Here is a 14666-nt window from a genome sequence, read left to right on the forward strand (position 1 = left end):
TAACTTGCCTAAAGCCACACAGATGTACGCAGAGGAGCAGGTATTAGAACCCAGACGTGGCTGGCGTGGAGCAGGATAATCAGGGCCTTGCCCACACCTTGCAGGATCCTTCCTGCTCTGATTTTGGTTTCTGCCCCCTCCACACGCCCCCCGCCCACCCTGCCCCACACTCGGCTCCTCCAAACCCAGCCCTCTGTGGGTCTGAAGCTCCTCCAGCCCGACTCTGAGTCCCCACTGGGTCTGGTGGGCTGGAAGTCCAGTTTTTAAGTTCTAGGACAACCTCGGAAAGGATGTCATGGCCCAGCTGAGGGGGGCGCTTTCTCTCAGCTTTTCCTGAAGAGACAGAGTGGAGAGCTCTGCCACCTTCTAGCTGGGTGGCCTCAGCGAGTCACTTTGTCTCTCTGAGCCTCAGTTTCCATAAATGGGAATGCAAACAGCACCTATTTCGTAAGGTTGTTGTTAAACATTAAACTACTGAATATCAACGTGCCTATCCCCCAGGAGCTCCATAAATGCCTATTAAATCTGAACATGACAATTGCCTTTGTCTTTACAGTAAAGAAAGAAGCTTTATAACACAAAGCAGACAAACTTGTTTTTTGAAAAACAAAACAAACATTTATTTCTGTAAACTGTTTGAGTGCAGATGTTCCTGGCAACCCCAATACAGCACAGATCTCCCCCAATGAAGTGAGCAAGGAAAAGAAGAGAAAGAACCATACAAATGTGCTCATGAAGAACCAAGCCGATCTCATCTTTCTTTGGAAAAAAAATCCTTTTGAATGTGTGGTGCAGACCCAGGATTAGAACCACAGATGCTCTGGTCTGCGAGGGCGGGGCCCCTGCTCCACACGGCCGGGGTGGCAGAGCAGCCCTCGGCCCCTGCTGTCCTTGCTGTCGGCAGACCTTCCCGAAAGTAAGGAATCTGTTCCCAGCTCTACCTCAATCCCATTCCGCACCCCGGGCCTCTCTCCCTAACAGCCTTGTCACTTTGGGAGCCCCTGAAGTTAACCTGAAAGACTCCTCTTGTCAAATCTGGACTCGTTCCTTCGCCCCACTCCATGCCATAGTGAGACACCACCAAAAGGGCGGGAACGAGCCATTTTAGACCGTGTGGCCAAGCCACTGCCAGGCAACGTTTAAGGCAAATTTTCTCTCCTCTCTTGGTCTGAGTCAGGCCTGAATGTCTCCCCACCCAGCACTGGCTCTGTTGGCCATGTAGCTCAGGCAACTTTGATGGGGTGGGGTGAGGGACTCGGGGGCACACTCTGAGAGTTGGAGCCTGAGAATGGGAGAAATGTATGTGCTCATGAAGGCCGGCGGCGGCGGGCGCACAGCTGGCACCGCTGCCTCCTCAGCGGTCAGCAGGCAGGCACGCCATGGAAAACCAAGATGACGGCACAGACCTAGGTTCCAGAAGCAGCATGAGGCCATGGTGGGCAAGGCCAGGCAGGCTAGGTGCACGTCAGAGAAATGCCAGGAAAAGGGGTCACCCAAGGAGGCGCCTCAGATCTGATGATGGGCATGACCTTGGCATCAAAATGATTTTTCTTTAGAACATGAAAGAAGGGGTGGGGAGAAAAAGAAGATAAAAGAAAGATGTTCCATGAGCTTCATGATTTAGGACATAATAGGGCTCACAAGGGAAGCAGGGAAGGAAGGGGAGCTGGGGTGCAGACAGGGTGGCGGGCGTTGCCTCTCATTGCGTCTCCTCTCCCTGGTGGGCTGGTGGGCTGGTAGCTGAGGCCGCGGTCCCCTCCCCCGGGGAGCAGGCAGATGACTTTGGCAAGGGACAGGGGGAGGGCTGGGGTTACTCTGTCTGGGCGTCGTAATTGGCTCCCCCAGCCTTCTTCAGCTCGCTCTTGATGAAATCTTCCTCCAGCTCCTTCCGATCACTGATCACAAACTCTTTAGCAAAATTCTGCAAGAACAAAATAAAACACAGAGTTCCTGTTAAGAAGAAACAGGATCTAAGCGTTGCTCAGGCAACCCGCCAGGAAGTCTTGGCACCTAAAACACTAAGAAATGATCAAAATGAAAATTTGGTGGCAGAGTGGTTTGGCAAAAAAAAAAAAAAAAAAAAAAAAAACGCAACACATGACTAGAGATCAGAAAACAGGTAAAGTCGGGGTACTGTGTTGTCCCAAGACCATGGAGATGGGCCAAGGTCAGATCTGGGTTTCAATTCTGGCTCTGTCCTTTTCTGGCTCTGTGACCTTGGGCAAATGCCTTCAACTCTCTGTGCCTCAGTTTCCTTATTTGTGAAAAACCGTCTTGTCAGGAGAATAATAGATGAGGTTGGAAAGGCAGGCTAGTATGCTGGTAAATGTTTAATACCAGGCTCTCCAGAACAAAAAGAGAAAAAGGGGAGAGGCCTGCTTTGTAGCTTTTGCCCATTTCCATCATATAAATATTCTCGCAATGATTGGTTGGAGTTGGGAAGAGAGACTTGACTGGCTCTCATAAGCTGGCACAAGCTAGCTTCAGGCACCCCCAGCTGTGACAAGACAGAACTTCTGGTCCCAGGTCTGAGTGATCAGCCTAGGCACGAATGCACGAGAGTCAATACTGGGCCTTCCAGCCATACTCAGTTACTTGAGGGCAGGGGGTTTGTTTGCATTCATTCAGCAAACACCGTGCCATGCGCTGGGGCTATGGCAATTAACAAAATGGATGCAGTCACTGTTTCCTCTTGGGGTGCACAGATTTCAGCCATAAAACCCCCCAGGCCTGGCAAACAGGAGGCTCTGGGTAAAAGCTTGTGGCATGAATGAGCAAAGCAGGTGATCTGGCTTATCAGATGACCCCGAGCCATGAAGAATAACAGTTATTTTAATACATGGATCATAAGACTTCTATAAACAAGGAAAATTTGAGGATGGGAACAGATAAGAATATAGAGAAATCTACCAAAATATGAATAACAAGTCTGAAGGTCAGAAAATCATCCACATAAAAAAAAGTCCACAAGGAAATCATGTAAACAATGACCCCATTTATTAAGCACCTATTTGTACCGGACACTGCACACATTGGCAAACTTCATTCTTAAAACCCTTTCCTGCGACCCAGCAATTCCACTCCTATAAATCTACCCAAGAGAAATGAAAGGACACAAATGTTCACAGCAGCATTATTCGTGACAGTGAAAAAGTGGAAACAACCCAATGTCCATCAGCAGATGAATAGATAAACAAAAGATGGTCTATCCATACAACAGAATATTATTCAGCCATAAAAAAGAATGAGGTACTGACACAAGCTACAACATGGGTGAACCTTGAAGACATCATGCTCAGTGAAAGACGCCAGACATAAAAGACCACATATTGTACAATTTCATTTATATGAAATCTCCAGAAAAGGCAAATCCATAGAGATAGAAAGTAGATTATAGTTTCCAGGTGCTGGAAATGGGAACAGGAAATGATAGAAATGTTCTAAAATTAGATTGTGCTGATGGTTGCACAACTCTTTAAATTCACTAAAAGTCACTGAATTGTACACTTAGGATGAGTTAATTTTGTGGTATGTAAATGATACTTTGATAAAGCTGTTTTTTAAAAAATCATGTAAAATGATCAATATTATTTCTGTTTTAAAGATGAGAAAACAAAGGCTAAAGATTACAATACCTGCCCAAAGTCACATAGCTGGAAGGTCCAGCTGACTCCAAAGCTGGCATTCTTAAAAGCATCACCATCTCCTTCCATGATGTTAAAAGTGTTTTGGAACTAGATAGAGGTGATGGTTACACAACATTGTGAATATACTAAATGCCACTGACTTGTATATTTTAAGATGTTTAATTTTATGTTACGTGAAGTTTACCTCAATTTAACAAAAACAAGAATACAAAAAAAAAACCTCACCATGCCTCCAAGAAGAATAACTAAACCAGGAGAACACTCAAGGTCAAGTTTTACGTATAAAGACAAACCGTTTGCCATGCAAAGAATACTAACAGGAAGGAGGAATGAGGAGGTTAATATTTATCAAGAAACTAATATGTGCCAGGCACAGCCTCACACATTTTCTCACTTAATCCTCCCTCAGTATATTAGCTTTTTTTCTTAAGATAAGACCCACGGGTTGGCTTGGAGAGATTGTGTGACTATCTCAGGATGACTCAACATCCTCCTGACCCGTTCTACTCCCATCCCACCATCCTGTGCTGCTAAGTGTCTGTGTATGTCTGCAGTACAGTGAGTGAACACAAGCTGGATGTGAGAGCCAGAAAGAAGAACCGAGAATTAACGTGTTTCTCAACCTGAGCCCCAGTGGCCCAGAGAAGAGGCAGAGCACAGACCAAGGAGGAGGAAGCCCACAGCTCAAAATGCCTATAAAAGGAAGTCCAAAGTTCCTCTGTTTCGTGATAGCTATATATGGCAATCTAAAGAAATAAGAACACTGTTTGTATCTGTTAGCCATTAAAAGATTTAGATTAAGAAGACGTTTGATAAGGTCTAAGAAATCGACAGAGAAACTGTCCATGGAGCTGTGCAAAGTCCAATTTAAAACCACAAGTATATGGGAAATCAAATTATGGCCAAAATAAGGAGCAAGCAGGATAGCAGAATCTGGTAAAAACATAACAATAAACGTAAATGAACAAAATTATCTTTAAAAAAAAGCTATGTCTCAAACTACAAAGAAAAAGCAACCCCAAACCCTGTGCTACGTACAAGAGACATGTTTAAAAACAAAAGATTAGCAAATAAATGATTCCATCAAACAAAAGTATATAAGAAAGCAACCTCACCCACCCTCCAGAGGCACAAAGGGGCAAGCAGGAGGGCTCCACATGGAACCCCCCCGACACAGAGGATGCTCAGGCATCCCCAGAGGCTTCAAAGGTGAGTCATTGCTTCCCTTAAGGGTGGGGACTCTACAAAAAGTCCCCAGAAGGTCTGAGTCAACCTAAAAACCAACTCACAACAACCCCTACACTTCTCCACCTCTGTTCCTTCCAACAGACCTTGCAGAGTGGGCCTTCAGCTTGGCAAGGGAGATGCCATCACCCCCCAGGAATGGGCTTCATTGTGTGTTTTCAAAAAGAGGCAGAAACAGCAAAAACAGCTCTGTGGGCAGCTCTGACCTGTAGGCAGCAAGAAGGAGCCTACAAGGACTTGCCTGCGGCTGAAAACCACAAAGAACACTTCTGTGCAGAGCAGGGCCACCTCCTCGCCATGCTCACACCTCCAAACTCTCAGCCACTGTCCCTGGCACCCTCCCCACGCCACCAATCACCTGCTGGGGCAGAGGCAGGCGACACAAAGGCTGCAAGAGTCAGCAGGCAAGTCCTCACTAGGAAAGAGACTTTCAGGGCCCAGAGCAAGGCTAATACATACAGAATTTTTAATTTTCTAGTAGCCACATTGAAAAAAGTAAAAAAGAAACAGATGACATTAATTTTAATAGTATTTTATCTAATTCTATATATCCAAAGTATTGCCATTTTAACATGTAATCAATACACAAAGTCATTAATGAGATCTTCTACATTCTTTTCTCCATGATAAGTCTTAGAAACCCCATGTGTATTTAACACGTACAACACAGAGCAGCACAGACAAGCCAAACCTCAAGCACTCGGCAGCCACAGGTGGCTGGTGACAGCACAGGTCTAGACAGAACAAGAAAGAGTCTGAAAGAACAATATGCTCAATCAAGGAGAATCATTCATCATAAAACCTTAGAGCTGATCTGAGTGGGGGAGGGGGAGCCTTCTGCGGGCGCAGGAAATGTTCCATGTCTTGATCTGGGTGGTGGTTTCACAGGCGGGTATGAAAATTCAAAATTTTAAAATTCAAAAATTTATCAAGCTATACACCTAAAATGTGTGTTTTCCTCTATGTAAATTATACTATGGTTAACAAAAAAAGTGGGGAAGATGGAACTGAAAGGAAAGAGCCTTTGAAACCCTAACATTCACCCCCTCGTTTGATACAGGAGCAGCAAGAGAGCCAGAGAGAGGAAGCAATTCATCCCAGGGCACACAGCAGCCTCACAGCAGGGGTCCTGCCAGCCAGTTCTCGCCCCAGGTCTGTCCTGTCCTCTCTCCTCTGCATCCCAGACTGCCCATCCCACCCACATCAGCATCTGTCATACCCTCAAGGCTGCCGAAGCCACATGTCAAAGACTTCAAAGCAAAATGTGCTGGTCTGGGGCACTGTCACCTGTGGTTCTGGAAAGCTCTTCTTTGTCTTGTGGAGGAACACGGTGTCCCTAGTTGATAGCTTCCAGACAAGGTCTCTCCCTTTTCTACCACAGCAGGACTTTTCAAAGGAAGAAGCCCCAGCTAAATGAGATATCAAGATGGTTTGGAAACACGCACCAACCAAGTTTAGGACGCGTGTTGTCCCTCTGACTTTTCTCAAGGGCATATATGTTCGTGTGTCAAAGAGGTAAGATGGACACCAGCCTGCTTCCGAGGAAGGCAGCTCCAGAGAAGAACTGGGCTTAGGAACGGGGCTCTGTACATAGTCGAGCATCTAGTTGCAAGGCTGCCTTAAAAAGTGCATAAATATTTTCATATCCTTGGCTTTAAATCATCTCATTTCTAAATGGCTTCCAACTGCCTGAGTTTAAACCCCAGCGTCAGTCCTAAAGCATTCTGGGAATAGATCTGGACCAAATACAAACAGGGACAGTTGTCCATATGCAACTCCAACAGCCTGACTCTCCCCAGGGACCTCCCTGAGCCTCAGTCTCCTCATCTGCAAATGGGGACAATAAGAGGCCCTACATCCTGGGGTTGCTGTGAGGATCTGATGAGTGTGCAAAGGGCATGACAGTGGATGAGTGTGCCTGGTGCAGAGTAAGTGCTCAAGAATGATTAGGTCGCATCCTAAACGATCCTGGCTTCACCTACATTCTCAAGATGGTTAGGGGGTCTGAGGTGTAAAGAAGTTTTCTGACACACTCAGAGTGAGGGCACAGGGCGTGGCTGGTTCCTCTTCTCTCACCCCACACTGATTTCTCCATCTCCACTATGTATTTTTTAAAGAAGGGAAGTCCGGGGAATTCTTCAGAATAACCAATAACCAAGGCAGTGACACTGGCATCTCCTGGCCCTTGCAGAGAGAAGATGGTAAATCCAGCTGCACACTCAAAAGCTGGGCACAGGGTTAGCCACGGGAGGACGGGGAGGAAGCCTGTGTGGGAGTAGAAGTGTCAGGGCTTCTACCCAGAACAACAGGACTATGGTGGGTTGCTAACCGATGCAGAGAACGTGGGGGCAGGGGAAGGTCTGGGAAGAAAAATGAGTGGGGAGTCTGACAGTTAAAGTTGTGAGGTGAGCAATGCGTATTTCCACACAGCGGGGGCAGGGAGGAGAGGTGACCTTCGTTGTATCCAAAGACAATGAAGCCAATGCAATTTATTCCTCCAACCAACACATGCTTACTGAACACGGATTATATCCCACACATGCCTCTAGGCCCTGGGAAGTCACAATTCTGGTACTTATGGGTCTCTCTGCGAGTCTGAGAGCAGAAAGAGAGAACCAGGGGTTCTGAAATGCCCTGAAGGAGGCAGTCAATGGCTCTGGGCCCTGGTTTCTGTCTCCGTGAAAGAAGAGGGCTGGACAACAGGTTCTCCTAGCCCTCTTCCACCAGCCATCCACGGATTTGCACCTAAGCCTCCCGAGCACATGGAACAAACTTCCACTGAAGACACCAGAATCCGAGGGGCAATGGGGAAAACTGGCACAAGAAGAGTTACCTTTGGGATCAGAGTGTGGCTTTCCAAAGGAAGGCTGTGTGCCAGCTGCAGGTGCGACCCAAACCCTTGCAAAAAAGTGTGGGGGATGGAATCTTTCCTCCCGCATGTGTGAGATGGGGCAGGGGGTGGGCAAGGCACATCCTGGCCACAATAATGTATCTTTTCCCCACATGGGCGAAGATTAATTATAAACCAAAGACCTTAGCGTGCTGAAGAAAAGCCATCAGCCCCCAGAAGGCTGCATCTTGCTAAGAGAAAGGGCACCTTCTGGGGAACATAAGCCAGATGAAAATGCACAGCATCCACCTTGCTAGGCATTCAGCTGCCCACCCCCCTTGGGCCCCCTGCACTTCCCCTCCTATAAGCGTTCTAAAGTGCTCAAAGACCAAGGTTTGAAAAATCCTTCCAGCAAGGTGTAATTTACTCCACAAGAACAGGTTCTTCTAACAGGCGTGAGTCACCACAGAAAAGGGAAAAAACAAACAGATCAAAATGGTATGGTCGGGCGTCTGACAGATTCGGGAACAAAGGCACCTGTGTCACCGTCACAGTTCAGGAATGAGGCGACACTGTTCAGTAGGGAGAGGACAGAGGACAAGAGGGAGGCATGTGTCACCCATCTTTCAGGTGGGCACAGGGGGCTGTCCAGCACAGGTGGGCTGCAGGAAGGCGTCACGTCCTAAAGCGTGCTGCGGGTGGGTGTGTGCCAAGACCAAATAGGGCAGCTGTCTGCATGCCTCGAATCCTGGCGCCTGCAGGGCCACACACCTCCTTAGCATTTGGGCGACTGCCTGGATTCTGACCCCTGCTTTCCTGCTGGTGGACATCCACAGAAGCCCTAACCCCACTTCACCTGATGTCTGACTAATGGCTACCTGTAGATCGGGGATGGCAGGAACATGGGAAACACTCCACTCTCGCCTCCTGTATCCATGGCAGGCATCACGAAGCAATCATGGCACTTTTCCTGCTGAGTCCAGACTTAGCCTCAGAATCCTTCTTAACCCAAGGCTCCAAATAGCCCTGCAGTTGATCAATTGACAAGCAATACAAAATCCAGGTTTAGGTCTCAATTTCTGCCTGGTTAAAATTTTGCTTCGCATTGCTTATTCCTTAGTGACACTCACTTTTGGGAATTTTTCCCAAAGAAATAATTCAACAGGGTCCAGCCCGGTGGCCCAAGCGGTTAAGTGCTCGCGCTCTGCTGCGGGGGCCCGGGGTTCGCCGGTTCGGATCCCGGGTGCGCACCAACACACCGCTTGGCAAGCCATGCTGTGGCGGCGTCCCATATAAAGTAGAGGAAGACGGGCACGGATGTTAGCTCAGGGCCAGTCTTTCTTAGTAAAAAAAAAAGAGGAGGATTGGCAGATGTTAGCCCAGGGCCGATCTTCCTCACACACACACAAAAAAGAGATAATTCAACAGATTTTTTAAAACTACAGTATAGTCATGTGCTGCATAACGACGTTTTGATCAACGATAGACTGCATATACGACGGTGGTCCCATCAGATTAGTACCATACAGCGTAGGTGTGCAGTAGGTTGTACGACCTAGGTTTGTGGAAGTACACTCTGCAATGTTCCCACAACATCGCCTGACAACGCATTTCTCAGAACGTGTCCCCGTCGTTAAGCAACGCATTACTTACACCTATACTCAAAGATGTTCACTGTCAGTAAACACCAGACTGTTTTCATTTTTCAACCAAAGTTGAATAAATAAGTAAACAGTATCTACACTGAACACCTCATACACATCAGGCACTTATTATATACAGTATTTTATTTAACTTTTACAATTCCATGAGTTAGGAATTATCATCCCAAATTTTGAGAGGAGGAAGTGCTGAAGCTCAGGGAAGGGAAGCAGCCAGCAGAGGGTCACACCCATGGAGAGGGGTGGGCTGCGACTGAACCCCACACTTAGCTCCAGGCCAAGGTCTTTACAGGAGAGTGAACTCACACACGCACACACTGTACAACATTCACGGAACAGTATTCAACCATGAAAAGTATGCAAACTGAAAACATTTATGAACTAAGTGAAAGGACACACGTCCCACCTCTGCTGCGATTAACTGTTTGTAAAAACGCGTACCAGGTGGCGAGGGCTCCACGAGAATTAGCAGAAATCGCTGTGCGAGGAGGGAGATTGTGGCCGATGGTTATTTAGTCCCTGAAGTTTGTCTGAACTAATTTTTTTTTTCCCACAATGCAATAGATGTTTTATTTCTTTTTAGACAAAAGAGTTAGTTAAGAGGAATTTTTTGGGGGGTGGGGGGATTGTGTGGAGATCTAATATGCGAGTGGTTTGAATTTTCATGTTTATATGTTTGTTACCAATGCCTACCTTTGTAAAGTCAGGGAATTTTGTCTGAACAGTATCTTCTTTGGGGGTGTCTATTGTGGTTTTCTTTATGTCTGAGTTGCGATTCACTTTTATGAATCTTCCTGGCGCATCTGAGGAAAAACATGCCCTTTCTATTTCAAAGATATGACATATAATACATACTGTTGTTTGTATATATATTTCCGACGAAGCTGATAGTATTCACTCTCTCTCTGTTCTTACTTAGATTTGTCTGTTTGATCTGTCAAAGTGTGAGAGAGCTCTTAAAATCTCCCACTGTGATTTGTTTTTAATTTCTCTTTGTTTTTCTAACAGATTTTGTTTTATGTATGTCAGTCTTATTATTCAGCCTTTTATAGCTTCATTATGGGTTATTCCCTTTATCAACAGAAAAATAACCATCTCTCTGGTTTAATGAGTTTTTCTTGAATTTTATTTTATCTGCTTTGCTCTCTTTTCTTGGTGTTCACCTGATGCTCTCTGGCCTTTTCCTTCATTTTTAATCTTCTCTATGATTTTTTGACATGTCTTTTGTCAACAGCGTATAATTGGGTTTTGATTTTTTTTGAAGTATTTTTTATTGATGTTTTAATAGTTTTTAACATTGTGAAATTTGGGGTTGTACATTTTTGTTTGTCCATCACCATATATATGTCTCCCTTCACCCCTTGTGCCCACCCCCCACCCCCATTGCCCCTGGTAACCACAATACAGTTTTCTCTGCCCATGTGTTGGTTTATATTCCACATATGAGTGAGATCATACAGTGTTTGTCTTTCTCCTTCTGGCTTATTTCACTTAACATAATACCTTCCAGGCCCATCCATCTCATTGCAAACGGGATGGTTTTGTCTTTTTTTATGGCCGAGTAGTATTCCATTGTGTGTGTATATATATATCACATTTTCTTGATCCAATGTCTGAACTAATTTTAAAAACCACAATGCCCTGGGATAACCCACTGTGGGGGAGAAAATGGAGAGCATGCAGCTTGTGGCTTTTTCCGGAAGGCACTCTGAAAAGGGAGAATGTCGAGGGACAACTAACAAGAGGAGGACAAACGTGAAGAGGGACGCATAGAAGGGAAGAGAAAGAGGGAGGAAAAATCTGCAAGAACAAGTTGTAAAGGGAGCAGCAGCCTTCAGCCCCCACGAGCAACGTGGGGTCTGCATTTCACAGGACAGCTGTCTGGACTCAGCGCTCCAGGCTGCTTCAGTTGAGACCTGCACATGTCTAATCCGGCGTCCCCACAGCGTGGAAACCATACACTGGTGACAGTGAGGCGACAGGAGGCCAGCTGCTGGTGGGCCACCAGGCAGGTGCCGTGCCAGGGCCGGCTGGCCCGGGGCTGGGACCTGTCTGGGGGTTTAGTGAGGGCACCCAGGCCACAACTGCTGGGCAGAGCTCTTGGCTTGTAAAAGCGGCTTCCATTTCCACGCCAGGCTCCGGGTGCAGGGTGCCCCCCTCTTTCTCCTTTTCACCTCTAGGTAGCTGGAGCACAGAGCTGGCCGCAGGGCTCCCTGCTGCCTGCCCAACCATTCAAGTGGCCTCCAATCCCTTGTCATCTAGTTTCTGCCTCAACACTCACCTTGGCTTAAGGAGCCATCTCTCCAAGCCTCGGTTTCCCCATCTGTATCTTGGGGGTAGTAACAGCACCTAGCCCACAGTGAATAAGCCAGGCCGTCCGCACACGATACCCAGCCCCGCCGCTCACAGGCTGCGTGGGGGCTTTGCGTTTGTAACCAGGTGGTCTGGGTTTTAAATATACGATGTGAGCAACACAGAGCCCCCTTGCCTGCGTCCAGGTGAAACGCACCAGCACAAAAGGCCCTTTCTGGTTCTGAGAAGAATAAAGGGACTTTCCACGAACCACGGGCTGGAAGAAGCACCAACACGCCCCGTGAAAACAAATACTGAAACCCTCTGGAGAGCAATGGAGTGTCTACGGTTGGTGCCCGAGTGCCGGGCTCCGCGAGGGGGAGCGGCGGCCCTGTAAATCTCATTAGGGAGGTGCGGGGTTCTCCCGGCTGACCCTACCAGCTCTCACTTCTGCTTTCTATTGCAACAAAAGCAGAGCCTCTGGAAAGCCCAACCCACCCCCAAATCCCTCCCTGACTGCAACTGGCTTCCACAGTTAAATCAACCCAAAGAACAGTTATTAAACATTTACTAGCATCTGTCCAGGAATACACAAAGAATAAGAGACAGTCTAGAGCCTCTGCAAACAGATTCATTTCTTCACTTTTTAGCACCTGTTTTGGTATTCTTCTAGGCACGAGGAGTACTATGTAATAAAGCAGCCATGGTCCCTGCCCTAGAGATTACTTTCTAGGGTCAATTATAATTCACGGAATCTGGATCATAGTAGACACACAGACAAAGGAGCAATCAATTCTGATGGAGGCTGGTAGGAGAATAAGGTAAAGAATCAGGGTTTTGCAGGATGAATTGGAGTTCACCACTCACTAAAATGGAGAAACCCTCTTCACACTCTTTGCTTTTCTTTACTCCTTCCAACAACTCTATGAAAATTTACACTCCCTTCTTCATAAGTAAAAACAGATTCTAGAGATGAAGTTACTTGCCCAAGGTCCTAAAACAAAGAGTTGAGGCAGCTGGAGTATCAGCTTGGGTCTCACTCCCCCTATGCCCGTGATCTTTTCCATTTGACACAGCAGGATTTTTTTTAATAAGCACTGAGCAATGATGTTCAGTTTCCAGTTTGGAAAAAACAAAGGTTCTACCATGAAGGAAGATGGAGAACCAGGAAATTTAAAAATAAATGTAAAAAGTTTGTTTCCTACAGAACTTCTCAGAGCCTTTAACGTGCCATGTGCAATATGAGTCTACAAAAGTAGAGTTTCCAAAATGCATGTGGCTCAGAGCATTTTTCCTGGTGCTGGAGGACTTGGGGAAATGCACAGAGGGGTGAAGTGTGTGAGTCGGGGATCTGGGGCCGGACGGTCTGGGCTGCAGGCAGAGCTCCACCATGTCCAGGCGCTGGAACCTCAAGCAAGTTACTCAACTTCCCAGGCCCCAGGCTCCTCGTCTATAAAATGGCGCTAATGACAGAACTGGCCTTGTGAAGAATAAATGATTTCAATATGTGGAAAGTCCTTAAAAGTGCCAGGCACATGATAGGGCACAATAAAACTACTGTTATCAACATTATTACCACACTGGTACACACGTGACCCTCCCGGAGGAGTGGTAGGTACATCTGGTCCCGGCCCTGGGGGTGGGAGGAGGTCCAGAATGGAAGCCGCCCCTGCTCCTGGTTTAGAAGCAATCAGAATGCACACCGAGCTGACAGTTCCACTCCGTCACTGAATGTCTGTCCTTCCCACCTCCACTGCTCCTTGGAGGAAACACTCTGCTGTTCGCTTTCCCCAGCGCTGAAAGCTGAGATGTACCCTCTGGCTACTTGGCTCTGTGAACATTCATATGATGTTAAAAAATAAATAAAAGGATCACGTGAATAAAGTCATTCTGCAAGGCAAGCACGATGCACCCCTGACCGAGTCTGCTCTAAATCAGGACGGTCTGGCCTGGCACGGGCAGGTCTCTAACGGTGGTGACAGCATTGTCCCCGTAACCCCACAGAGGCGCCAGAACAATGGGACGGGTGTTCTGTCCCCGGCACCAGCCAGGCACCTCTGTGCAGCAGAGACGGCAGCGGCGAAGCAGCCACGCATGCCGTCCACTCGGCGCATTCCCGGGGCTCAAGTCCGGGTGTCACCACCACCCAGCCTCTGCTGCCGCGGCCGTGCTGGGGTGTCTTGTTTTGTCTTGTTTTCCCCAGACGCGGCCGCAGACACCTCTCAGTGTCTCAGCCTGGCTCTGAACAGACTGAAGAGACCCAGAGTTGAACCTCCTGACCTTTAACCTCTCCAGGCTCCAGCCCTGGCCCTGCTGCTTGTTAGCTGTGGGTTTGGGGCAAGTCCTGTCACTGCTCTGGGCCTCAGTTTCCCCAAATGCTGATGCACCTATGAGGCCAGCCCCGGGTGAGGATGACTTGTTTGAAGCACTGGCAAGGGTGGGGGAGGCGGGGACCTTCTTGTGTTGCTGACAGCTGTGACTTAGTCCAAGCCATCTGTAAGACAATTAGGAGATGTGGATCAACACGGGACCCACCCTCTCCTAAGGAAATACTCCACAGTGTGGAAAGCTGTGCATCACAGTGTTGTCTACAGTGGAAAACCGAAAACGACAACAGCTGCTGCTTCCAGGTCTTCACCAGACGCAGTTCTAATCTAAGCACTTCCCCTTTATTGGCCCATTTATCCCCACAACAACCCTAAGAGGCAGATACTGTATCACCTCTGTTTGAGACTTCAGGGGACTGAGGCCCAGAGAGGGTAAGCACTGTGCCCAATGCCACACATTAAGCAGCGGAGCTGTAATCTGAACCCTCGCCATCTGGCTCAGAAGGCTACACTCCAGACCATCACACTGCACTGTCTCTTCGTCCGACAAAGGAAAATAAGGTTCCTTTAAAGATAAGATGCCTTCATAAACAAAGTCCCCATTTAAAAAAAAGGAAAAAATGTCAGAGTGAGTCACAACGGAATATGGCACGGCAAGTCAACT

At 47.4% G+C, this 14666-nt stretch overlaps 1 protein-coding gene across 1 annotated transcript in view; it reads right to left on the reverse strand.

The window, feature by feature from the left end:
* Positions 1-592: 592 nt before the first annotated feature.
* Positions 593-14666, reverse strand: part of COTL1 (coactosin like F-actin binding protein 1) — a 42304-nt gene continuing 28230 nt past the window's right edge. The window contains exon 4 of the mRNA XM_058528390.1: positions 593-1921. Within this exon, the coding sequence (XP_058384373.1) occupies positions 1811-1921 (111 nt within the window). The 3' untranslated portion in view covers positions 593-1810. The remainder of the gene's footprint in view (positions 1922-14666) is intronic.

This window comes from Diceros bicornis, chromosome 32 (genome assembly GCF_020826845.1).
Source record: "Diceros bicornis minor isolate mBicDic1 chromosome 32, mDicBic1.mat.cur, whole genome shotgun sequence".
Lineage (NCBI taxonomy): Eukaryota > Metazoa > Chordata > Mammalia > Perissodactyla > Rhinocerotidae > Diceros > Diceros bicornis.